The following is a 27662-nucleotide window of genomic DNA, read 5'->3' as shown; positions in this document are numbered from 1 at the left end:
ATTACTGGAACGAATATGACATTATAAACGAACATTTTTCAGCAATGAGTGAGAACAATGAACGCAAATAACAACAATGGACTACCACAAGTACACAAAAAAGTACATTCTGTAACAAACACCAAGACAGGGGCAGATCTAGTTGCCGACTCGTTTCCATGAAAATATCCAATAATAGACTTAAACCAACAAATACTACTAGAACGGATAAGAATTAGATATCGAGTGGTCTTCCCTTGTTCATGTACGATTCCAGCTCTGCGTCCAACTCAGCCACTGATTTTTGAGGTCTTCTTTCCCTCCTTCCAAGACTGCGACCAGGACGTGCAGTCCTCCTGGGTTTCTCATCCCCAATGCGGTCCAAAAATGAAGAAGAAACAGCACCAGCTGAGTTCCGCCTGGGCAAACAGAAGTAATTTCAAGGGGAGAAAAACGTAAGAAAAACAAGCGAAAAGTAAGTATTACTTGAACCTCTTCTGTATTCCACGAGGACCTTGACGAGGTAGCTTGCTGAGACGGCTTTCAATACCGTTTGCGACTGCTGATCCGCCATCAACTATCAACATTTTTATGAGCTTACCTGCAAGTAAAAAAAAAAAGAACGCGTGTTCAAATATTGTGGGGAGAGTTATACTTTAAATCCAGCTCATCATCCCTATGTGCAAAGTTTACTGTTTTTGTACCCTTGGGAAAACTGTTCGCGGTTGTTGCAATAAATAAATTTCACATTTATTGAGTTGTGAGTGAGTTGCAGAAACATGCTTCAAAAAATGGTGCTACGTCTCATCTGAAGAACAAAGACTTGCGACAAAACTGGCCTTGTCGGTACAGTATGTGAATGAAAACCTAACTCAACACGACGCACCATCAAGAGAGACTCCTCTGAAGTCCTCAAACATCTGAAGGGCATCCTTTTTCCTCAAATACACATCTCCTGTGCCGAGCGATACGCCCTGCTCGTTGAAGTGAATCGCTGCGCTATCAATGTTATACGGAGCGAACAATTCCTGAAATTCATTGCTTGGGAACTGTGAAACACTTACGAACTCTTAGTGATTTTCCTTCGATGCCCATCAGCCTTTACCATCACAGCGGATAAGAGAAGACGTCAGCCTGCCACAGAAATGCGCCATGTACCGAAGTTGGCCATCACCGAAGCAAGCTGCCACTGATATCCAAAAAACACCGATGTTACGATAGCTTAGCATGAGCTTCGCTTGTCCACGTGGAGCGTTGCAGATGGCCGTCGAAGGAACGATCGAGGCACCTCTAGATCAGCTGAGACGACATTCGGTCCGAGATTGGACAGGTTGACCCGCACTTTCTTGTTTGGATTAGTCGACCCTACGCTCGCTTTACCGATCGCTCCTCCTCTTGCACGAAAAGTCCCGCTGTCATCTTGGAACTTATCGTGTTTCCATTTTCCAGCAGGAGTGCGCTAAAAAGAAAAATGTTAAAGCGAATAAATCCTAACCTACTAATGCTCGAAACGATGCGGGAACCTCTTGAAACAAGCAATGTGAAAACATTAGTTCGGTTAGCAATTTGAGGAAGATAACAATCCAAGAGATCCGGCACTTAGCACTCTGAGAAAATGAACCGATATGGAAGAGTTGAAAAAATTTTGAGCGCAGATTTCCACTGATTAAATATAATCACAAGCACAACAAAATTATAAACTTTTGTTTTGAGCATATTACTTATGTCTCTTTTGTCTCCGTAGGAGGGATAATTTTAGTTCTGATTCATGCTAATATCTCTTTCAATTGTTTGTATTTACGTCGGCATAGCAGCGCACATTCTAGTTATTCACCATCGGAACCTAACAGGCCTAAATCACATTCAAAAGAAAAAGATGTAGAGGGAATACTGCTACAATGTGAACGAATCTGAGCATGGTATCAGATACCTCTGAAGCGCTGGAAACACTCTCTAATCCCGCATCGAACAGCTAAGCCAAAAAAGATTTAGCGGATAAGCGGTCTCCAGACGGATACAGTTAGTTTCTATATTTCTACCCTTATACGTTTTTAACCACTTCTGACGGTCTCGAAGGAAATGATTTTCCTATATATTTTAAGACGCTTCGCTAAGCTTAACTTCCCCAAAAAAAATATCTTTTCAAAACTACCATGAACAACTTTGAAAGGTATCCGTTAGATTAAGAAGAATTATGACAATATGGAATCATTACGTGAAAATTGATCACCTTTTTTATAACTTTTAAAAGAATAGGTATGTTGGTGGGAAGAGTTTATATGCACTTTAAACTGATAGCTTACACCAACAGTAACATTTTCAAACTGAACACTTCAATCCTAGCAGTGTTTCTAAACAAAACTGTGCGACTGTTGTCATGTTTCTTGACTGGATGTCCATGTTAAAGTACAAATGACAAATACTGTGCGAAAAATCATGGAACGGCTTTATCAGCGTGAAAACCTACATCAGAGAACCTCCCGAAACTACGAGCTCCACTTTTCCCTGCACTTGACTTGCTTACACCATCACTCCGAAAACCACCAATGAGTCGTCCTGACTTCGATTTCTGGAAATAATACAAATAAGCCAACTTCATATTTAGAACTTTTGATTCCCCGTTTGTTCCACCACCTTGTTTTTGCTGATGATCTCCTCGAGGGACATATTGATACCGGACATTGCGAATCTGCAATAGAATAGCTGTTATTTGCGTCTTAAAAACGTTTCATGAGAATTAACAGCGAAACAACAATAAGCGAGGAAGCAAAACAGAAGTTACGCAGAAAAGGAATGCCGGCGTCCATCGCTGCGGCTCACAACCGATCGATCCTCCCGCTTTTTCGACAAACGCAACGCAGCGAGAGCGCGTGCGGCCGGAATGAGTCAGGTCACTCATCTCAGCTGAGGTGCGAAATCAGCGCGAATGTGCGGTGCGTCGTGAGGAGCCAGAATGGGGTTGGTCTCATAGTAGTTGAAATGTCCTCGAGAATAGTTCTACTGCTCGAGGAGTTACAATACAGGCGTTCTTGTGAAGAGATAGAGAGTGAGAACTCCTCTGGCGTTCTATTTGATCATGGACGCTTAGTGTTAGGAGCATAGGGACCGTTAACGATATTGGAGCTAATTTCTTTGTAACCGTTAGCTTCGTTCCAGAGAAAAGCCTGGCAAGGATTGCTGGGCTTTTCTCTGGAACTCTCTTTTTTCGGCTACTCCGCTCTCTCACATTGCGCGAGGTTTGCTTTCAGTGGTGAACCTTTCCTCTTAGCACAATTCTTTACACAACTGCTCCTTATTCTTTGATAGCTCTCTACACTTCGAAAGACATTATTTTTCTACAGCTCAAAATGGAGTGAAAAGTCCTCACGATTCCTGTGGTCGTTGTCTGTTCGATGCGTGAAGAGCGATAGTTTTCAATCCATACTATCAGCACCGCACATATTCGATCTGCGATCTGCAGAATGTTAGGACAGATTCTTTCCAACCGTCGGCACCACTATTAGGAATAGAAATATTGAAAACACCGGTGAAATATAAAAGGTCCAGCGATCCAGTGGATGTAGTCTCGCAACTTCGAGCTAAAAACATTGGGAAGTGGTAAAGCAATGTGAAAAACTAGAAGCGGATCCCTGAAGCCGTAATGAGCTTGACTACGTCGCATCCCCTCTAGGTACTGCCGGTTTTTCAAACAAATCTGGAGTATTGTACCCAGGTACACTCGATTCCACTCGCGTACTCTGTCGTCTTTAATCCTCAGATTCTGAAGAATCGAACTAGACAACGCTTGTTCTTAAGAATGCATTCGAATGCTGATCAACGGAGTTAGGGACGACGGCACTGACTTAGCTTTCTCTTGAACTGATTACGAATTCGTGCTCTGCAAGCCTCGAACAAAATTGGCTATCTGTCGTTTCGATCACATGTGCGCTGCTGCAACACCACCGCGATCGGATCGCACACCGGTAAGTGCAACTCTTTTGGGAATAAGTGGCGCCACATAAGCGTTCGACGATCATCGACATTCACGCTGTGTGCAGGCTGAATTTGACAACGTGTGCTGCTTATTAAAGTTCTTGCAAAATTCTGGAAGCCGGTACTAGTTCGGTTCCTCCAGGGCTCGAGCAATGAACGTTAGAGGTCAATAGAGTTCGGAGAGAAATGGGGAACACTAGGAAGTTACACTTTGCAAATCAGAAACTAAGAAAAGTGCAATCCGGTCGAAATGATTTGATTTATGATTTAGTGTGCCATAAATGGTTATGTAGACCGGTCGAAACGACATGAAGCTGAGCGCAGTTGCATAAGCGGTTGCACTCGAAGCTGTTGGGATAGAGGTGCGTTGAGGTGCTGGGTCCCAACACTAAGATGGAGTAGCCGAAAAAGGAAAACCGAAAAAGTTCACTATAGGCTTGTCTGAAGCACAATGGGAAGCGGACGGCAAATCGTGAGTTTTTGACCGGAATAAATTATAGAAACAGCATCTGACATAGCTCCGTTCAGAAACCTCTGTAGTCAAAGCGAACTGAAGCCTGGTGCAATTTCGCAAACGTTAGACTCCACTGCGACGTTTCGGGCGTAGCCGCTTACGCAACGCTTAGTACCGAACTCCAAGTCGTTTTGATCCGACTTTGAACGGAGTTAAACAGTGTCAAATGGTTCTTTTTGTGACTAAATGGAACTTCTGATACGAGTCTAAGACAAACACGCAATATCAGAACACGTACACATAGGGTAGCAATTCCTGACTGCACCGCAGCTTTGTATCAAACGTTTCGCCAATCAACCTGCAAGGAAAGAAAAACTCGATTCAATCAGTGTGTGGTGTCGCAACTAGAAATGTAATTAGGTTAAAGCTGAAGCCCGGTGCAGCTGCATAAACGGGTGCGCCCGGGGTAGTGCGGTGGAGCTAACTGCTGCCTCCTCTCTGCAGTCTTGTACCGAACGAGGGTCCCGGTCTCACTCACAAACTCTAGCTTCACCCCACCATTTCTAGTGCAGGTATGCGCGATATTGCAAAAGGCTTCAGGTCGCTTTGACCACAGAGGTTCCTGGACGGAGCCATGTCAGATGCTGTTACGATCAACTATTCCGGTCAAAAACTCGCGATCTCCCGTCCGCTTCCCGTTGCGCTTCAGACGGATCTGTGGTGAACTTTTTCGGCTCTTTTTTTTCGGTTTTTTTTCGTTCCAAGGCTGGAACCCAACGCCACTGTGATCTCCCGTCCGCTTCCCGTTGCTCGCAAGTGAGCGATAACAGCAGTTGAAAACTACGTCGCTTCGAACTTAGCCAGTTATGCCTAGTGTATAACACCATAAATCAGGTCCCTTGGCCAGATTTCACAGGATCTGTGACAGGAAGAGATTTTATTCAACATGACAAAAATTATCTGTACTATACGATAGAAGTTTACTGCTATATCGGTTTCTTCCTGGAACTGGAACACAATCCTGGAAAAACCAGTACCTTCACAGCTTCAGCAGAAATTCATTAATTATCAGCCTAAACATCCGGCTAAAGCCGGACTTCAGGCTTTTTTTTGCTGTTCGCTTCGTTCGCCTTCACCGATCAATAAGAAATAATAGAAGCGACATTTTTTTTGTAGAATTAGAGTTGTTTTCTTTCTATCAACGTTTTCTTCAATTTTTTTTTGCCCGAAGATTTAAGTATAGATGAAAGATTTTATGGTTTCTTACATCTATTTTTCTCTCAAACCTCCACAATTTGGAAACCCAACTATTAGCAAATAATGATGTGCTAACATGAAATGACGTGAATATCACCATCGTAGTGATAAAAATGACGTTCTACGTCAGATCGCGGAAACTGTTGGCTACTATGTATTGTATTTGATCAGTCGTTCCCACGTGTGCTTCCTCTTTTTGAAGAAAGAATGTTAGCAGCATCAGGGAGACATGCTGGGAAATAGATATGCGAAGGAACCATAGAAACCCATTCAACCGCGTTCGCGTCTCTCCCCACCCTATAGCTTTCTGGCACCGGTGCACTATTCCGACCATTGTGGGACCCGTCCCACTCCATTTTGCAGCTATCTGGCTCCGGAGCGGGAATTCGTCGCGGTAGGACCGTCTCACTCAATCTTACCGCGTTGACGCTCCAGTGCACGAAACCGACGGCATGGTATATGTCTCCCTCTCTTTTTGGAATTTCTTGACTGAGATACACACATACACAGAAGCACACATGTGACAGAATAAGCCCGTTTTTGTACAGCATGATAGTTTGTAAATATGGAAGTATACATTCACATAAGCGTTTATTTACCCTCGCTAACATATGAGAGAAACTAACTTGCTTTATCGAAGCCAACATAAATAACTATATTGTTTTGGACAATGATGAAAAGGATAGAGTGCTTGCCTATCAGGTGCATGATGATGGTTCGATACCTCACCGGTGCAGGTCACTCACACACACATACATATATATATACATACATACACATACACACACACATACACATACACACACATTGATCAGTACGTAGAGCTCAGATAGTTTGAAAATATCTTACTTACTTACACACTTAGATGGCCCGTCTTCACTGGACGTGCGGGCCCCAGTATCTCTTCCACTCGTTTCTTCCCCTCGCCATTGTCATCCAAGATGTTCTCAAGTTTCGTGAGTGACGTTGACGAGGTTCTTGAGCCGTACCCAGCTGAGCTCTCAGCTGGTCCATCCGTGTAGTGAACACGTCACCCCATCTCGTTGGCGGTCTCCCTCGAGGACATTTAGAATGGGATCCACTCTAGCGTTCTTTTAGTCCATCTATCGACGATTCTTCCCATGATGTAACCGGCCCATATATGTTTTGTTTTCGATACATATTCCGCCGGGTCGCGAAGACGGGACATTCCTCCTAAGTCGGAGCTGCGAAGATAGGCTAGGTGTTGTGTGCGCCGGGTAAGACGCGTCCTATTCGGATTCGTCAACTGCTGATGTTGGTGAGTAGCAGTTGATGATATTGATGGGTTTTTGGCGCAGAGGGCGGAGGCGAAGAATGGCCAGACCAGATGACAGGATCTCGTGAGAATCGACAAGATGGACGAAAGATGGGTGCACAACAAAACCAACACCGCCTACATTTCGCGACGGAACCTTCTCTCCACGAATGATGAGTGTACCGTCATTCATCTGTCGCACGTCGCTCCTTCTGCTACTTACAAGTACTTGGTCTCCTGCAGAGCAATCACGTGAAATTTGATACGCTCTGCAGCTCCGAGAAGGGCATGCAGGTCAGCGTCTGTAGACACTCTTCTCGCGTTGTAAATACACAGTCTGAGACAGTCTCCATGGCGAGTCGTGCGTGTGTTGCCTTGGTCCAGAATCAATGACGTCCTGAGCAACCTGAGATTTGGTCGCCTCTCACCGATCGCCATACCGTCCGACGTCTGAGACGGCAGAATCCAGTGTTCAGGGTACTGAGGCAATGCATATGCCGGAGTTGCAAAGAAGCTTTTCCACAAACTAAGCAGCCATGCCACGGCGAGCTTAGATTTCACCACAGGTTGTCGCCCAACCTATATGGATCAGGGAGCCACATTGCGACATTTTGCCAAGACGGTGGTGAATCTTAACAGTGGTTTACTCTTAGCTAGGCTTCCGATTCCGCGAAGTCGGATGTGTCGAACTCCTTCTCAGCTTGGGAGACCTTGCCGGAGGACGAACCTCCGCTGTCCATCGCAGTTCGACGCCCAGAGTCACCTCCACGCCACTATGAGGCGGTAAACCGTTGTGGAGATTAGCAAATATCACAAAGAAAAAAAGAAAATGCCAGAAGATGCCTTCGCATACCAGAATTTGAGACTTCAGAAGTACCCGAGAAATAATTTCAAGGTAATAGTAGTTGTGGTGACACATGATTGTCAAGTTCTCAGCATTAATCATGTCGGTAACAGTACCAGCTTTAGTTGAGTCCACTTCTACTTATGTGACCTTCCTTATCGTCCTTCTAATAGCTCATGGTCGTTTCTGAGGTGATTGTGCGAGCAAAACGTAATGGTATATGCTCGACTTCGTTCAATTTCTACACTGTTCCGACTCCCCTTGGTTGTGTTATTAGGTATTCTTTTTTGCTTACTGACCCTTAGTACACTAGCATTTCTACAGGAAATCTTTGATGGTGCACAGGTGCCGCACACTTACTATAAAATTCTCAAACAGTAAATGACAGCTTAAAAACTGATTTATGGCCGAGACAGTTGCAGCCATTGTTTTTCAGCTTGGTGCATGCTTACTTACGTCCCCTTCACTGTACGTTCCTCCTAAAGGTTCACGTAATCTGATGTAAGACTCTTATCTTTATCGGCATCATGATTATGTTCACGTCATGTACATCGCTTCATGCCAATTGTTGTGGATAAAAGAAAGGACTAATTCTGTTTCATATTTTGAACACTGTTCAAATCGCCAAGTACCGAAATAGTAAAATGTAAGATCAGATCTGGAACATTTTTTTCAGAACTGGAGTACCGACACCTTTACAAAGGTAACCGAAAAATCTTTCAGGGTTAACATTTCTGTTAAGAAGATTTTTGTCGACAACAACAATTTTGTGAGAGCAGTTTGCAAGTGCTTCTACTTTGGATTTCCAGTAAAATCACACCAAATGAAATGAGCACCGCATAAATTCTAGAAGCCCGGTAGTAGCAGTCCGTCGGACTGGTATTGAGAATTTCATAACTGTATGAAAATTAATACTATAATAAGCTCGATGACTCTAATTTGTGTGATTACATGAAGACGGGCACATGCTGACGGTTTGATGTTACACCGCTGTCAAGTTCCAGCAACTAACGAAGCTAGAAGTGATCCACAGAGCTCCGAGAAAAAACTTTAGTCTGGCTGCAAATAGTCCTCGCCTATCCGGTTGTTGTCGTATATCACCTATACATAATCCATATTTATTTCTTCGACTATACTAATTTTTCATAATAAATAAATAAATAAATAAATAAATAAATGTCCCAATTTCCAAAGACGACATCCGTACCTCCGTCCGCCCGGGATGACGACATTCGCATCAATCTGGGCGGGCGGAGGTACGGAAGTCGTCTAACTTCCGTCCGGACAGATTGAAGTCAGATTGAACTCTTTGAATCTTTCCATCCAAAGCTTTAGTCCAAGCCTCTCAATTCATGCTACAAGGAAATAGAAAATTGTTTTTGATTCCTTAATGAATTTTTGTTTTTTTTTTTTCGTGGTTTCAGCGGTTGCGGAAGAAATCACAGTTCCAAGTGCCGATTTGTCTGCCGTGAGTAACCCTCAGAAATGACGTAGAAGTAGGTGTAGATACAGGATACTGGGTAAATTTAAAAGTAAGTTTATTGGGAGTTATTCGGTTATGTATCTATTTGCCATTGTTTTATAATAACAATTCACTTCTTCTTTTCTCTTGCCTTTTTCGAATCTGACCGGCCATGGGCATTATCCTCCTCGTCCGTTTCCGATTCTGACGCTTCTAAAAAATCAGTGGTCGGGTACAGTAAGACTTCTTAGCGAATGCACAAACACCTGCCTGGTGCTCTCGAGTCGGTAGGCATGTCTGAAGTTGTAGATATTTCCGCAGTTGAAAAGGCTGATCTAGGAATTGTAGAAGCATTTGAAGGCGTTCCGGAGGTAGTTCCAGTTGTCCATATCGACGTTGAGTCCGTTCCTGACGGTCTAGCCAGAGCATCCTACACCCCTTCTTTACTGTTAGACACATTTATACTTGCAGGCGGAAAATAAACTAAGCATCACAATCCATACGAAATTCTCTACCTTCAGATTTTTCAATGTTTGCTTCATTTCTTCGTTAGTCTTCTGCATTTCTTCGTAAGTTTTTGTAAGCTTTTCGAGAACTTCCAGAGTTAAACCTTGCATTTCTAAAGTATCTATTGCATCTCAAGAGGTGATGTGGAAATTATCGCTGAATAGCGCAATTTCTCTCAACACATCCATTATTCATGCAAGGTTATCTATCACTTTCTCAAAACATTAACAGGAGACATGTTTCGCATCCATGATCCCGCTCACAAGAGCGGAAAAGACATCTTCAGAAACCATTTGTGCTACCTTTGGTTTTATCAGGTACTTTCCCCTCTATATTTGAGGTTACTTATCCCTAATTTTTTCATTTTCACTCCTTCATGCATATTCTGTAATCTAGATGAAGTCTAGATCGCTATCCTCCTTCGATCTATTCATTTTATTCTGTGCTATCACTGTCCTGCCGAGTGAATATCCGGTTTATTCACCCAGGCTTGAAGCAAAGCGCTCACATGAAGGAACGGAAACGACACTGCTTAGCACAGCATCGCTGTGGAAAAAGTCAAGGGATGTAATGACTCGCTTTGTTTTCAAATCAATTGCTGAAGACGTATGCACACAAGCACCCTATAAGAGTATTAATCATTCCATGACCAGTAAAGGCAAGTTTATTGCTTGTACATCTTGGCATCTTGGCACACCAATCTACTGCATTCTGAGGGCTTTCCCGTATTGCGTCTTGCGATGCAACGCCAGATGACAGAGAATAGGGAAGGCTCTACAGCAAGCAAGCTAATCAGAGCTCGCCTCAGAAAACGAAGATGGAGAAGTGCAAGCATACGTTTACCCATGTAAGAGCTCAGTGCGTCATTTTGCTGGCCTTCATGGTAGTTGCGATTGCAAGTGCTAGCTACCAATCCACAGTGCGATAAATTGGTTTTCTGACATTCATAAAAATACTTTGCACATTATTCAGAAACTATCCCCATTGCACCATAACATGAGAATCAAAGTAAAAAGAGGGATGCGAAAGGCTAACACAATCTCACCCAAAATGTTCAGCGACATTTATCAACAAACAATGAGGAATAGGTGCGAAAGTTGATGGCGGTACCGAGACCATTCTTTTTTCGCTAATAATAACGTTAACACAACAAAGTATAACATCTGCAAAAAACCAGGAAGAATGCTGGTTGAGTTTTATAGAATGTAAAGGAAGATCGGCCTCCAGCTGAACTTTAATAAGATGATGTTCTTGAAGAACGACTCTCTGGTGCCCTGTTTGCATTTACTGGGACAGTCATATCCCATTGCTTCAGCTATGTATATCTAAGTTGGAGGTGAACATGAAGAACGACCTGACCTATTCCAAGCAAGTGAAAGAGTGCGTGAAACTCTGTGAGAAATCAGCAATGGAGCGATTAGAGGAGCAGCCGGTGTACTGGCTAAGGAACGCAAAGTAGGGTGGGCCGTACACGTGATGCATTCCGTTGAGCAAGAATCGTGAGCGACTGGGTTCCACGCGAAAATGAACGCATTACTGGAAAACACCCGACCCTATGGTTAGACTTATTCAAAAGTGCTTTGAAGAAAAATATAATGCTCTTTGTGTCGCACTCTAATAAGAAAAAGCGCTGTGCAACACTCGTGTACAATCGGGAGGAACGAAAATAACTCTTGTTTTTTTTTTTGCAAAGTTGAGAGGTGTGCTTAGAGAATAAGTCAGACATGGACTACCATTGAAATATGGAAACGTTAAGCGTTAATCAGGCATGAACCGTACCGTTCTCCTTATTTTCAGTCGCATTCTACAACCTCAAAACCACTATGGTCACCCAAATAAACTCTCAAACTTCCATAATTTGCTTCAGAAAGAGAGATATGTACTTACGGTGGACTTCATCGAACAGTCTGTTGCCTGCTTGTGACTCCCAGCTTTTTTCATCGCTAAACACAAGTGGTGTTACTCGTGTTAATGAAATAGCACAATGAGGTTGTATTATGGGGCTACAGATTGGTCTTCAGAGATGATGTTATTTTTTTTGCTGTGGAAAATGAATTTGAAAAAAAGTTGTTATAATTTCGTAGTTCTAACTCAATTCTAATTACTTGGGTGATTGAATGAGCGAATGAGTGAGCAATTTAGTGACTGGGTGAATGGGTGAGTAAGTAAATGAAGGAACGAATGAACGAATGAGTATGGGAGTGAGTGTGAGTGAGAAGAAGGTCAAAAGGACAAGATGATTTAGAAAGTATTCTGCATCCCATTCTGTTTTCCCAATTTTTGTTCTGCAACAGGCAGTCAGCGATAAAACAAAAAACAAAAATAAAAAAAAACAAAACAAAAACAAAAAAAAAACTGCGTATGATGGGTTAGGCAAAAGTGCATATTCATTTTAAAGGTTGAAGGCTCATCTTTTAAAGCGCTGCTGTGCTCGTCGTTGACGTCCACGTTCAACACGGCGATGCGATGACAGTTTCGTCCTCTTATGGTATTGGTACTGAGCTGGTCGTCCATCGCAAATGTTGCTTGTGGTCGCCGACGGTGAGGAATAGCAGCAGCATTACACGAAATATGAATGAAGAAGGAGTCTCAGATCTCCCGAATCGAACAGCTCATTTGAAAGCATATTCTAAAATTTATTGAAGTAGCAGTAACTAGAAGTGCGGGGTACTTTCGGTACAGGCGGGTTCGTAAGCTATTCTTCAAACCTTGGTTTAATGGCAATCGAATCCAATGTTTGGTTGTTGTCCGATGGTAGACCTTTTCTGAACAAGAAAAATTTGCATGCAGTTAGATGAGAGCACTCTGCAAAGCGATATCACAATGCTGTACGAAGCTACTGGCTAAATCGTATCCACACTAACTCAAACAAAAACCCCGACCACCCCAGCAGTGATGCATTCCAGGACCTCCAGTTATCTTATCATTGGTAGGTGTCTTGGAGTAGCGAGAACTCAGCTTTGATACTTTAGAAGGGGTGCCTGACAGATATTCTTTTGTACAAAATAGAAAAGGTCAAAGATTTTCTACGATTTGGGGTTGGACCATGTGTTTTTTGTGGAACATTTCAACGGAAGGTACGTACCCAACTGCTTCTTGACGATGTAGACGATGCTTGCAAATTCCTTCTTTCCAATGTTCGAGTGTGTCCTCCAAAGGAATCAAAGCATACGATTCATTTCCTGTCTTAAAAAAAAATCAATTGGTCTTTGTAATTGTGCATCCCCCTTAAACATGACGGTGCTTCTGCCTAATTCGATAGTACATGGGGACGTTTGAAAAGCACTTACCTTAAAGATTAAAATGATGCGTTTTTCATCGTACATTACGGTTACCTAAAAATAATTTCTATTTTTCTTATCGCTTGCTGAATTTAGCCACATCTCAGCAAAAAATAAACAAAAAGGTTATAATTGTCCATGTTCGACTGTCCTTGAATCTTGGCATGTTTAATACGAAGCTTTTTATTGATTTGCTTGAGCTATGGCCAAGATTGGTATTGATATTTATTAACAGCTAACGTTTCGGCGTTTTCGCCTTCATCCGGGGCTAGGAAAAATCAAAGCCATTGGTGGTTTATTCTCTCAAGCGCCTTATCACCTACAGAAAGCATCCAAACGGTATGCAAACTCAAACAGCAACACATTGGTTAGTGCTTACCTCATTAGCCAGAGTTGGTAACGCAACAGACCACCACGTACCACAACTACGAGTCACAAGGGTTTTTTTTATAAAGACCTGACGGCCCATCCCGTAAATCAAAACCCACACAGATTTTGATATGGGGCTAGTTCGTTTGTGATCGCAATGCACTCATCCTTTTTGTTCAATTTAGGACTTTTGGCGGTTATCCAAAAGGCCTCAAGTGTTCTGCGTGCTGTGATCCCGGACTTGTAGGATAATATGCGAACTTCTACCTCTACTTCGGAGTTTGGATGACATTCTACAGTGTGCTCCAAGTGGGCTGAAGGCTTTAGATTTTGCGAGTCCATCTAGATGCTCCTTGACCATAAGTCACAGTGGACGTAACGTTTTCCCTATATAATCATCACCGCACAACCTGCACGTGATACGATGCACTACTCCTGATACCATGCAATCACTTTCTCTGCTATATTGGCAAATCACGAAGCTGGGAGTTGTGCAGAGTCGATCGTACGCACGATTACCAGCTGACTCTTGAGATCCGCTGGAGGTATTTCCACAATCCTCACGTCATTCTGTATACCCGCTTTTCGTAGACAGCCCCGTACCGCTCTGCTCAAGTCATCAGATATATAAGGTAAACAGAAAGGGATCTTTTCTGGGCCGGATCTTCGAGAGGGATGTCGTGCTTGTCGGGTAGCACCATCTCCAGTTGGGTACCCATTAGATATTGCTACTTTATGGGCCTGATTTACAGATCATGTTTTTTCCTGGCTACTCGATGAGACTCTTGCCGCCGTTCTGTACATTTTACCTATAACAGATTTTTTTATTTTGCTGGGATGCGCTGAAAGGCAGTGGATTAAGATGTTTTTGCTACTGGGTTTCCGGTGCCACTTAGTCTTACATATCCCATTCCGCAAGTAAGGCTTAGCTATGGGACAAAGTCTGGCACCCGCTCTCGCCATTGTTTTCATGGCCAAGATCGAAAAGCCTATAATAGACCGCAAACCACTGCTGTATTATCGTTACATAGATGATTGCTGCGTCGTCTGCTCAACACAAGCAGAACCAGACACGTGCTTCAATCTTTTCAATCAGCAGTGTCCGCACATTAAGTTCACAAGGGAGAGACCGATAGACAACTGGTTGGCTTTCTTGAATGTGCACATTTACTTGCGGAATGGGATATGTAAGACTAGGTGGCACCGGAAACCCAGTAGCAAAAACATCTTAATCCACTACCTTTCAGCGCATCCCAGCGAAATAAAAAAACCTGCTATAGGTAACATGTACAGAACGGCTGCAAGAGTCTGGATGGCCCAGAAAAGATCCCTTTCTGTTTACCTTATATATCTGATGATATGAGCAGAGCGGTACGGGGCTGTCTACGAAAAGCGGGTCTACAGAATGACGTGAGGGTTGTGGAAATCCCTCCAGCAGATCTCAAGAGTCAGCTGGTACGTAATCGTGCGTACGATCGACTCTGCACAACTCGCAGCTGCGTGATTTGCCCGTATAGCAGAGAGGGTGATTGCATGGTATCAGGAGTAGTGCATCGTATCACTGCTGTATCACGTGCAGGTTGTGCGGTGACGATTATATAGGGAGAACGGGACTCCCGCTGTGTGTTCGGGTCAAGGAGCATCTAGATGGACTCGCAAAATCTAACCTCTCCACCCCGCTCGGACTACACGTAGAATAAGCCATCAAAACTCCGAAATAGAGGTAGAGGTTATTACTTATACTATACTATACTATTGTTTTTACTATACTATCTACTATACTATCGTTCAAGTCCGAGAATATAGCGCACAGAACACTAGAAGCATTTTGGATCACTGCCAAAAATCCAAAATGAACAGAAAGGATGAGTGCATTGAGATCACAAACGAACTAGTCCCATATCAAAATCAGTGTGGGTTTTGATTTACGGGGCGGGCCGTCAGGTCCTTATAAAAAAACCCTTGTCACTCGTAGTTGTGGTACGTGGTGGTCTGTTGCGTTACCAAGTCTAGCTAATGAGGTAAGCACTAGCCAATGTGTTGCTGTTTGAGTTTGCCTACTGTTTGGATGCTTTCTGTAGGTGATAAGGCGCTTGAGAGAATAAATCACTAACGGCTTTGATTTTTCCAGGCTCTGATGAAGGTGAAAACGCCGAAACGTTAGCTGTTAATAAATATCAATACCAATTTTGGCCATAGCTCAAGCAAATCAATAGAAAAGGTTATAGTCTTCTGGAAAATGTAGTCAGGACTGGCTACGCACCCAATGCTGGTGCACATCTCCTACAGCAGTGGTGTAGAAGAATCTCAGCAACATTCCAAGTAGTGGCATCTTCATACTTTTTTCTTATATTTGTACACACTAAATTAAAAGAAACCTAAGGTTAATAGTGGCATTTCCGGCATTGGGTGAATCAGATAATAAAGTACCAAAGGAAATAGTTGGTCCGGACTTCGTGAAGAGTCTGCACTAACTTTTTATGAAATTCAAATCTTAAGGATGTTCTGCCCACTTAATCATAGGATTATGATACCCCTGCTCTATAGCTACCCTTACTAGATACTCTGAAACTGAACAAATTGGAAGAACTCGAAAATGTGTTATACGCATGCTACTCACTCATTTTCGAGTTCTTCCAATTTAATCTCTATTAATAACTGAAAAAAATCAAAAGAAAAATTAGCCTGATTGAGACGAAAATGTTCGCTTAGCAATTATCATCTATTACGAGCAGGAATTTGTCACCGTGATATAAAACCGCAACACCAAGGAATGACAACACTAAGGAACCTAACCTTGGTCGACTATGAGAAAGCTTTTGACAGCGTAGAAACGAATGCGATACTGTCAGCGCTGGTCGATCAAAGTGTGGACGCGTCGTATGTGAGGGCATTAGCCAATTGCTACGATCGATGCACGACTAGGATGCAGCTTTTCCACCGCCCTCTCACCATACCCATTGGAAAGGGGGTACGACAAGGCGATACTATATCGCCGAAGCTGCTCACGGCTGCATTGCAATGGATAATGAAATCACTTTCCTGGGAAGAAAGGGAATTGATGTGTTGATGGAAGATTTCTCTCGAACCTTCGTTTTACGGATGACATCATTCTCTTTTCGAGCAGTACCAATGAATCAGAAACGATGCTCAACGAATTGAACGAAGTAGGGAAGAGAAAAGGACTGCGAATAAACAGGAAGAAGACACAGTTCATGAAGAACGCCTACTGCGAGGACGGAGGAGTACAACTTGAAGGCTCCCAAATCGTGGAAACTTCGTCATACGTATACCTCGGACGTTCTATGAACATGGAAAACGACTTGAAGGAAGAACTGAGTGGAAGAATGAGAGCAGCATGGGCAGCAGTCAGGGAAGCTACGGACCAACTGACGGACCAAGATCTTCGTACCCATCTGATCGACTCGACAGTTCTTCCAGCGCTCTGTTACGCAGCGGAGACGTGGGCAGACACCGCTGCCACGTCTAGGAAGCTACTTACTACCCACAGAGCCTTTGAGAGATGTCTTCTGAATTTTAACCGGCGCACATAACACCTAGCCGCTCTTTGCAGTTCCAACTTAAGAAGAATGTCCCGTCTTCGCTATCCAGCGGAATATATATCGAAAGCAAAGCATAGATGAGTTAGTCACATTATGAGAAGAATCAACGATAGATGGACCAAAAGAACGCTAGAGTGGATGCTAAGAGATGCTAAACGCCTTCGAGGGAGACCGCCAACGAGATGGGGTAACGTGTTCGGTACACTGATGGACCAGCTGAGAGCTCAGTTGATACGGCTCAAGAACCTCATCAACGTCACTCACGAAACTTGAGAACATCTTGGATGACAATGACGAGGGAATGAAACGAATGGAAGAGATGCTGGGGCACTGGTATTATATGTAACAATTTCGCGCGTCCAGTGAAGACACTGACACTAAGTACTAAGTAAGTAAGATATAAAACCACAGAATTTGCTTGTCGATGAAAAGTTTGGTCTGCTGAAAGGCATTTGAGCCAAGAAAAGCTTCATAACCGAGTTATAATGTAACAATTTACTATCGACCACTAGTTTATGTTCCTGCATAGGGCGAAATGAATCTGCAAATTGATGCATCTGAAAATTCTGGTCCATAGCCTTCCTTTTCTCAAGGATTTCTTTGCACGTCCTAGTTTGACTTCATCTCTACGTTTGTAGCGGTTGTAAGTAGCAGTACTCAACTTTTGGGCTGACGAGCCATTGAGCTGTAGAAAAGCTTGATCATTCTTAGTGTTTAGAGCTCAACTACTACTACTACTACTATCTAAACATTCTGTGCACAACTGCGATTATTTTAGCCACAATCACAGTGAGAGCCAAAGTCCTAATTCTTCATGATAATGAAGTCGAGATCCATACTCTATCCATAGTCTTTCATCAATGGGTGGATCTCTGAATATGTTTGAGAAATGTAGACAATTCTCTAATATTCTTAGCAGTTTGGTTTTCTGAGGAGATAGGGGTTGCTCCCGATCAAATGGCCACTTGACCACAAGATCAGTAGCTTACTGTACTGCGCGACAACCCTCAATACTGAAAGCTTCCCTGCAAATTTTTACGATATAAGCGAATGCACAACGACTAACCCAGAAACCTAAGATGGGCTCAAGTACGTCGTATGTGTAGGTGTTGAAAAGCTTGAGAGATAGGTGTTCCTCGCGGCACTCCACTGCTCTTGAGCTTAGATTCAGAGAAAGATTCACGCACTATAGGTTACGCACTATAGGTTAAGATGTGGAGAGAACGCTCCTACCTATAAAACGTCAAAATCATAAATCATCAGATGATCCTTGAACAAACACTTGCAAAATTTCTTTGCTCATAGAGATCTCTACTCAACAGACAACACTGTATGAATGTCCACGCGCCTTATTTAACTTTTTCACGTCGAATTTTTCTCTTGAAAAGCTACTAGCAATTCATCACATGGAATATGTCTAACATGCTCGAACAATGATTCACAACAAACAAAAAACGGCCCGGATTTTAAAGAAGAAATGCTGGCACAAGTGTATTTCAACGGTAAGGAACGATGATAAATATGTCTATCAGGGATAAACAATAGTTTGCCAGAAGCTCTGCTTTATGAACATTCCTGTTATAGAAACCATTTCTACAGTTTTTGGCTCTTTTTCGCTGGACACTTGCTTTCTCTCTTTTGTTAGAATGAGTTCACTTCCGAGCGAATATTGTGCAACTCTTCAGGTTGAATGGCAATGATGTTGTTATAGCGCTTATTTTCTGTGGAGCAGTCTCCAGAAATCATATTCACATTTTGCGTCATGTATACATCGTTTTCAGCAAGACCAAAATTCGGATCAGAATCGCTGACCTATGTAGGAGCGTCGGTATTTGACACTTCAAGGACCGCACGAATTCCTTTGTCTTAAAATTGCTATCACTTTTTTCCATATCTTATCTTCAATCTAATAGAAATAATCAACCTATCGTTTTGAGCATGATTGCTCATACGACCGCAGGGACAAAAATGCCCATTCCAAAATAAGTGCTGCAGCACATTGTTTTCCTCCTCGATGGTTTACCGTCTCACAGTGGCGTTGAGCTGACTCTGAGCATCGAACTGCGATGTACAGCAGAGGTGCGTCCTCTGGTAGGGTCTCTTTGGGTAAACGTCTTCACTCCAGCATATCCACTGTCTCAATGCCCTGCACACTGGGCCCGCCGTCTCAGACGTCGGACGGTATGGCAGCAAATCTCAGGTTGCTCAGAACAGTTGTCCTCCTCTTCCTATGACTCTTTGATTCTGGACCACGGCGACGCATGCTCGAGTCGCCAAGAAGACTGTCTCAGACTTCTCAGACTTCGTCCTTATAACGCAAGAAGAGTGTCAATAGATGCTGACCTACATGCCCTTCTCTGAGCTGCAGAGTGTATCAAATACCACGTAGTTTCTCTTCAAGAGACCAAGAGTAGAAGAAGCGACGTACAACAGATGAATGACGATACACTCGTCATACCAGAAAAGAGATTCCGTCTCGAAATGTAGGTGGCGTTGGTTTCGTTGTGGATCCACCCGTCGTCTATGTTCTTCTCAGATTCTGTCGCACCTCGTCTGGCCATTCTTCACTTCCGCCCTTTGCGCCAAAAATCCATCAAAATCATCAGCTGCTGCTCACCAACATCTGCAACTGAATTGGACAAGAAGGACGTTAATACGGACTTCGCGATCGTTTGGACCGACTCACCGTGTGTTTTATGTTTGCTAGGATTGGAAGAAATAATCCACTATGAGCATTCTCCCATCGGGCTAAATACTCATTTCGGGCCTCTGCTGGCAACAAATGACCATATTAAAGCAGGTGATCGAACAGAAGGGGCCACAATTGGCCAATAAGTAAGATTGTGTTTCCTCAAACGCTAGGCTGTACACATTTCTGACGACATTCAGAGGACATTCAGAGGCTACGAGAATTGGATGGATGGTTCTATCCCACCCGCCTTGCAATCCAGACCTGGCACCAAGCGACTATCACCTTTTCAGGCATTTGCAAAATTTTCCTGATGGTACGAATCTGGCCTCAAGAGAAGTTTGTGAAAATGAGGTGGTGATGAAAGTTTTTGCGTATAAGGATGAGCACTTCTTCAATTGCGCAATTATGAAATTGTCATCAATTGAACAAATGTTATCGAACAAAACACCGCATGTTTGATCTAAATCGCTTAGTCCTAACTTTGTTAATTTCATCGTCGAAATAAGCCGGAAAAACGTTCAGGACTTTTCACTTCACTGAATATTTAATATTCAGTTCTTCTCGGTAGTAAATAAAATTTGTGGGACTGGCAGGTAGCATTGAGTTTAGAAGCGCAGTATGCGCAATGTGACATTGCGACAACATGACTATATTTTAGGTGACATTGCGACAACGTGACCTACCTTTTTGATACTCCAGATCAACCCACTTTCACGCCACCCAACTCATCATGATCATGCTATATAATAACGGCCTTATTCTGTCGCGTGTGTATGTATGTATGTGTATGTGTGTGTGAAACGAAATTCGAAAAAAGGCATGCGACGGATCCCACGACGTCTAATTGGTGCGCCAACGCCAGAAAGCTATAAAATGGGCTGCAACGAATGGTCTGCAAGAGGTGATTGAGACGTTTCAACCGTTTCATAGTCATGGCTACTACTCGTGTTGCGTTGCACCTCTATGACTCCGCGTATCTATTTCTTTGCATGCTTGCCTCAAGTTGGTAGCATGCTTTCAGGAAGTGGAAACAAGCATGAAACCGGCTGCTCAAATAGTAGCCAGCAGTTTACATGATTTGACAAGGAACGTTACTTTTATCAGTACGATGATATCGTTCGCCCCATTTTACATTAAAACATTGCTGGGAAAAACAGGAAGGAAATCCATACTTCGAGTTATGCTTTCAATTTTGTCTGTATTATATTGGTATCAATGGAATGTTTGAAGTCAAAGTTAAAATGTTCTTTAAATGTAAAACTGATGTGTTTAAAGAGAAAACTATGTGATCTTTTGCCTTTACTTATAATTTAAAAAGAGGAAGAAAGCGATATTAGAAAAACACAAATCTAATTTCACAGAAAATGCCACTGCTATTAATTTCCATTGATCAGTGAAGGGAAGCGAAGCGAACTTCACTGAAAGTCCGGGTTTAGCCGGACGTTGAAAGTGGTTACACATATAAGAGTAATGAAATGAATTCAACAGAAACACTTTTTCCCTCATTGGACGGAAGAACTGAAATGTTCTCATTACATTCCGTGTAAATAGTCGTTTCATTAGGTAATAAAATCAGCTTGGCGTTCAAGAAAGGGGAAAGTCTCTTCGTCACGAAAAAAATTTCGTGCTCGTGAAATTAAGAATGAAGAAATATCTTATTTTTGTGTAAACCAAAATTGAACCTTAGCCAAATCAATCTGGAATTCGGGGGTTACAGCTATTGCACCTTTCTTCTTTGTATAAAACATAAGAGTTCCTTTGTCAAGCACTGCATGAAGTTTCCGGGCTAGATTGATAACACGCCGTTTTCTTCGTTTTATACTAACCATTCCCTAGAAATCTCATAAGCCAAATTCCGCGAAGGGCCAAGAATTGTAAACGTACCTCTAACCGTCCAGGTATTTCAATGCATTTTTCGTTAGGCCAATCAGGCATCGTGTTCACTGTCTCCTTTTTTAGCCGAGTTATTCGTTTCATTGGGAACACCGCTCAACACATAGGCTTCCTTGCATTTGATGCTTCTTTCTGTCTAGGAACTGATAACGACAGTAAACGAAAACAAAACAAACTGCTATAAGCTGGCTGCGACTATTCTTGGCCGTAATCACTCCGTGTAAATACACTCAGTCTAGTCGTGCAGATGACAAAAGAACTCAGACTTCTTGTGCTACATTATCAATATCGCGTCGCTAGACTTTAATGATAAATAAAAACTAAAAACAGAAGTTTTCTGTAAATTCCTGCCACAGAGTTGAAACTTATTCCTAGCAAACGCCTTTGCCGCTCTCTTTTTTAATAGAAAAATTGGGGATTAATGATTTCGTAGTCTTCCTGCTAAAGATGTCAATTCTGCAAAAATTTAAGCTTGATTTTCCACACTATTAGTTCTTCTCGTCCTATTTGTCCCAACAGCTGAAATAGAATGATGTGCTAATACGCTAATAGGTCATAATAATACTGATAAAAGGCGGGTGTAGTGTAGCGGTTGGAGGTTCCGCTTCCTGCATAATCGATCAGAGGTACGAATCCGCCCTAGTTCTCATCAAGTCTTTCATCCATCCGGGGTCGATAAATTGGTACCAAACTTGTCCGGGAGGATAAAAACACTGACTTGATACATCGGCTAGTCACTGCAACTCACTGTACAGACCAGTTGCACGTTCGTAAACCTCAAACGATTCTGAATTGAAGTGAACGTGGGAGCGCATCCCAGGCGGATTGATTAACGCTAGAAACTTTATCCTTTAATACTGATAAAGATAAGTGTCCTACATCAGACCGTGTAAACCGCTAGCTGTTGTTGAAGCGTCTTCTAATTTCTAAAGAAAAAAGAAAGAAAAAACCTCTAACGAACATGATAAAGATAATATATAGAGAAGTGAGGATATACTGGCGTACACCAGGTTGAAACGTATGCACATGTTATGCATGCAGTGAAAAGGTTCACAAGGTCTCGTTTACTATTTGACAACGACATGACACGTTGAGATAAGCACGGTTTCTCTGCTTTCTAAAATTTTGTTGTATACGCACACACGCGACAGAATAAGCCTGTTATCATATGGTACGAGGCTAACGTTTCCACACCTGTGGTTCGGTTCCCTCACCTTCACTGATCAAGAATGATTAGTAGTAAAAGAAATCTCAGTAAATTTTCATCACAGAATAAAATTTTTCTCTTCGCAAAAAAAAACTATTATTTGTTGTTTCTACTTTCTAGAAATTCGCACATGGAAGATTTAATAGGTTAATAGTTTGGTAGTTAGTACTACATTTGGAGAATATTCAAACTTGACCTTACACCTGTATTTCTTCGATACAGCTGCAGTTCGAAAACACTATCCGAAGAATGAGTTTTTTTTGTTCTGTTTTGCAACAATTAGCACAAAATGATGTGCTAGCATGAAATGACGTGAATGTCATCATTATAGTGATGAAGACAAGGTTCTACATCCGATCACATTAACTATTAGCTATTATTTGTTACAGCTGTTTATATGCATGTTTCCAATTTTTGAATAAATGGTGTTACCAACTTGAACGACGGGAACGTGCAGAGGAATGAGAAGGAGCACTTGGTGCTGAAATGCAGCACATCCAGGTATCACGGCAGTGAAATGGCTCACAACGTCCTACTCACTTTTTGGCAAATCCACCTGGAATTATTGTGCGATAGCGCTGCACCAACAATCTTCGTGATTCCAATTTTTGCGCCTTCGCCCTAACTGTGCAGTCCTTCTCACTGCTTTCTGGCGCTGGTCCACTAATTCCTCGTCTAACCCCACTTGATCGCAATAAATATTGGTGATGGCGCAATAAATTGACGCCGTGGGACCTTTCTCACGCTATTTAAAGGCATTACCCCACGAATCTGAGGTGGTACGGATTTCAGGTGGAGTATTCGTATACGGGACAGTAGATTATGAAGAGGGGGAGATTCCGTCCATTTCTTCCCATTTGTCGTAAAAAAAAAACGGCCCGGAAGATGCGGCGCGTGCAAGGCTGGCGCGCTCCAATCGACTACTTGTGGAAAATAGCACGCCAAAACGCCCGAAGCCGTATCTTCCGGGCCGTTTTCTACGGCAATTAGGAAGAAATGGACGGGATCACTCTTCTCTCCATAATCTACGACTCCGTATAAGCATAACCCACCTGAAATCTGTACCACCTCAGATTCGTGGGGTGATGCCTTTAAGTGCTTTCTCGCGCCCTTATCGAACTTCAGACTTTTTGGGGACTCACTTCGCTCACCTTCACTGTTCAATAAGAACTAGAAGTAGTTGATTTTCTCTGAAACTACATTTGTGTTCTTTCTTACAATGCTTTCTTCGTTCTTTTTTAAGGATTTTTTTCTTCTGGAAATTTATTCTTAGATGGAGGTTTTCATAGTTTCCTTCTTAGACGCGTCACTTCTACATTTGGAGAATATTCAAACTTGATTTTGCACCTATACTCCTTCGATACTGCCACAACCTGAAAACATTGCTCCATGTATGGACGTGAACTTCATTATCTGAACTGGTAGACATAAGGTTCGACGTCATATCATATAAACGATTAGCTACTACTTAAGCACCCGTTTGCATGCGTGTTTCCAATTTCCGATTAAAAAAAATTTTACCGACCCGAGACAAGCATGCAGGTAAATAGATATACGGAGTACATAGGCAACATACGCAGTTGTCATTCCCATGAAACGGGTCACACCGTCTCACTCACATTGTGACAAATCGACAAGATATTACTGCGCTACACTACTGACCAATACGATGTGGACCATGGGTATTCTATTCTATCATGTGTGAATAAGTCAGTCACGAAATTCCAAAAAGCAGTGAAATGAGTTCAACGGCATCGTCGGGAAGCTATAAAATGGGGAAGTATCACGAGTCTCACACGGTCAGGTTGGTGCGCCACACTACTATCCGTGCACTACTATCGCGCAATAAATCCATATAGATCTGGCAAAGAGTAAATGAGACGTTGTAATTTGTTTCATAACCATAGCAACTGCACATTTTGCGTTTCACTAATATGTACTCTTCTACTCATCAATTCCCTGCATGTTTGTCTCAAGTTGGTACGCACGAACAAAACTAAACACGAATGTGAACGACTACTTAAATAGTGGAAAACAGTTTATGTGATCTGATGCAGAACCTTATCCCTATCAGCAAACAGAGGACGTTCAAGCCATTCCATGTTTAGCACAGTGATTCAGTGCAATTGTTGGGAGAAGAGGAGAAAACTCACATTTCGAATAACGTTCTCAATTGTAGTTTTATCGAAAGAACATGCAATAAAATAAGTTTGAATATTCTACATATGTAGTACTGCTGCCTTTGAGAAGAAAGCTGCGAAATACTCCATCAATGCTCAAATTTTTGTAAAAGGAGCAAAAGAAAGCTTTGTTCGGAATCTTTTGTTCCAAATTGTTTGCAAAAATTTACATGAAGACAAGCTCAACCCGTTACTATCTACCAGGATGATAACTATTCGGTGTGATGGGCAGCGTTCACTTTTTTCTCTTCCAAGTTATTTTTATCTAGAATGAAATGTTCATTTCTCCTAAATATAAATGATAAATAAAGTCGAAGATAAGTGTCTTACAGTGCTAAGTCGTATCAATCGTTAGGTACTATTCTACCAGCTGTGTCGGCCTGTGCACCATTTCTGCAGGCGGGTCATAAAGGAATGGGAGTAAGGCACAAGAAAGTACACACAAGTGGCATGCCGCCACAGGTTTATGAGTTATTTACCACATGGTTAGTTTTCACCGGTGCCGCTCTGACGTTGTGGTCTCTCTTCCGTGAGTCGGATACTGGTGAGAAGTAAACTTTAGGATTTGTTTTAAAAAGTGCAAATATAACGTCATGGAATTTCTTCCACCACTTCGTATGTCTTGTTTCGCACCATGTGTGTACAAAAATGTTATCATTCTATATTAACTTGTTCCTTAAAGGTAAGGAAAGTTCGAACTATTGCGGAAACAACTTTCTGCGGATTTTCTTATTAATGAGAAACTTAAAAAAACAGCAAAGAGTTAGTCAGAAAGGAATTTCTGTGTTGTTAGAGCAATAGTACGTAAAACCTTCCAAACTCAACTGGAATATTTCTTGCTTTTTCCTTTATATAGCTTAGATTTATTATTCAGCTAGAAGCGAAAATTGTTTCACAGGAAAGTTCAGATCGAGACCGCATGTAAACTGAATACCCCTCAAATACGGTCTTTATTTGAGTCCAACACATGAGAAAACTTCTAACTGGAAATACTGAGAATAAAAGTATTTGGTATAATCTTTAAGAAAAAAAACACTATCTTGGAATATGAAGCAGTTTAATGTGTCGGTTTAACATCAATGGCGAAGCAGACAACACAAAAGTATTAGTTCGTGTGTTCCGGTATTCAATATCCTTCTTAACTCTCTCTCTCTCTCCCCAATTTTTTCTCAACTTTCTAGAATTGAGATGCATGAGGCATGCGACTTCTTTGCTGGATTCCACTCCCTGATTCTAGTTACTTTCTGCAAGAACTGCATTTATCGATATTTTCTAAACAGTAGCTCATTTCCTTAGTGTTGCTTCTAGGAATTAATAAAGGAGCACAGGATGCAATGCAAGTTGGGAAGTTTACTTGAACTAATGAATGTTGGAGGAAGAAAAGCCGGAAAAGCCCTACGGACGTTCACTTCTAATTGACTCGAAGGGGATATTTTTGTACTATATAACTGCGAATTTGCTTCTATGTATGTAGATAATCGATTTTGCGAAACTAAGCTACCTATTTACTTAACTAAGACGGTGGCAAAGTCGGCTAGAGCTCCACTCTCTACCTGCGCGGTCGATGGTTCAAAACCGCGCCAGTGCAAACCAAGCCTTTCATCATTCCGGGGTCGATAAATTGGTACCAGACTTGTCTGAGAGGGTAAAACTGACTTGATCATCGTCCCCCGCAAGTCATTCTGTAAAACCTCAACGATCACGAATTGCAGCCGCATCCTAAGTGGATTGATACGCCGGTGATTTTATCCTTTATACTTTTATGAATTCTTGCAGGTGATCTTATATGATCACCTTTGACGCATTACCACACCGACTGGAAGATCACATACTATGCCAGTTTGAGCGTCCGGGCAACTCGGGACTTTCAAACTTCCAGTGCTGTTCGAAGCAATGAGACCATCTCTGATAATTCTCTGCACATCAGCGCGGTAAAGACATTGCGGATAGGAAACATAGCATTTCCTACTAATATTTGTCGGATGAGCACGTCGGTATCTTTGTTCATTTTCTTATTTTCCTAGTATAAAACAGTTGCCAGCAAATAACAGCCCACACGATCTAAGGTCCTCTCACGGCTGAAACATACGATTACGGTGTTGACTCATTTAGCAGAACTTGCATCGAACTCGTCTTAAACGCAGAGAATGCTGGCAAGAAAATATCAGGTCAGCGCAGTCCACCGTCTGCTAAAGTGACCAGAGAAGAAAGTCAGCTGTAAACAATCTAACTTTGGATCAACCAATCTATTCTTAGATCATGTGCCGAGACGCTTGTTGATCACACATCAAAGTCTCGCTATAAAAATCTAATTCTCGTAAAAATAAAAACTCACCAATTCACTCGACAACTAATACATCAAGATAAATACAACAGTGCAGAGTCATTGTAACACTATGCCGAAGTGTCATTAGTAACAGCACTAGCGCTCCCTTTCTTGTGCAACTTTACTAAAGAACGAAGATCCAGTTGTAGTTCGATAAAAGGAGAAGTGTTTTCCGCCAGGATTAGAGGTTTGTGAAAGCTGGATCAACTAATTAGAGATTTGAGATAACTTGGTCCTGATCAACTATTTCTGCGGGTATTTTTGAATACCGTTTAAAATCATTCAAAAACTGTATTTCTAATTTCACTTTTTTCGTTCAACTACTCTACTCTCATTTGGGATCAGGCTCTACTTGTGACGAGGCTAGAGAAGTGCCTGGAAAGGCGACAGCGACACAGCA

General features: G+C 42.2%; 2 protein-coding genes across 2 annotated transcripts; one reads left to right on the top strand and one right to left on the bottom strand.

The window, feature by feature from the left end:
* Positions 1-214: 214 nt before the first annotated feature.
* On the bottom strand, positions 215-21633 carry RB195_019204 (uncharacterized protein; the record flags this gene model as incomplete). The annotated part of the gene is made up of 15 exons (XM_013447319.2): positions 215-398; positions 466-580; positions 866-1007; positions 1268-1438; positions 2447-2548; positions 2614-2668; positions 9379-9457; positions 9515-9674; positions 9760-9863; positions 11639-11694; positions 12460-12516; positions 12837-12937; positions 13042-13086; positions 21339-21488; positions 21541-21633. The coding sequence occupies 15 exons, from the start codon at positions 21631-21633 to the stop codon at positions 215-217; spliced, it is 1614 nt and encodes a 537-aa protein (XP_013302773.2).
* Positions 16548-16955, top strand: RB195_019205 (uncharacterized protein; the record flags this gene model as incomplete). The annotated part of the gene is made up of 1 exon (XM_064186951.1): positions 16548-16955. The coding sequence occupies one exon, from the start codon at positions 16548-16550 to the stop codon at positions 16953-16955; it is 408 nt and encodes a 135-aa protein (XP_064042832.1).
* Positions 21634-27662: the final 6029 nt, after the last annotated feature.

Source organism: Necator americanus, chromosome II, assembly GCF_031761385.1.
Source record: "Necator americanus strain Aroian chromosome II, whole genome shotgun sequence".
In the NCBI taxonomy this organism is placed as follows: Eukaryota; Metazoa; Nematoda; class Chromadorea; order Rhabditida; family Ancylostomatidae; genus Necator; species Necator americanus.
The sequence above is the reverse complement of the archived record's forward strand: the minus strand, read 5'-3'. Positions and strand labels throughout refer to the sequence as shown.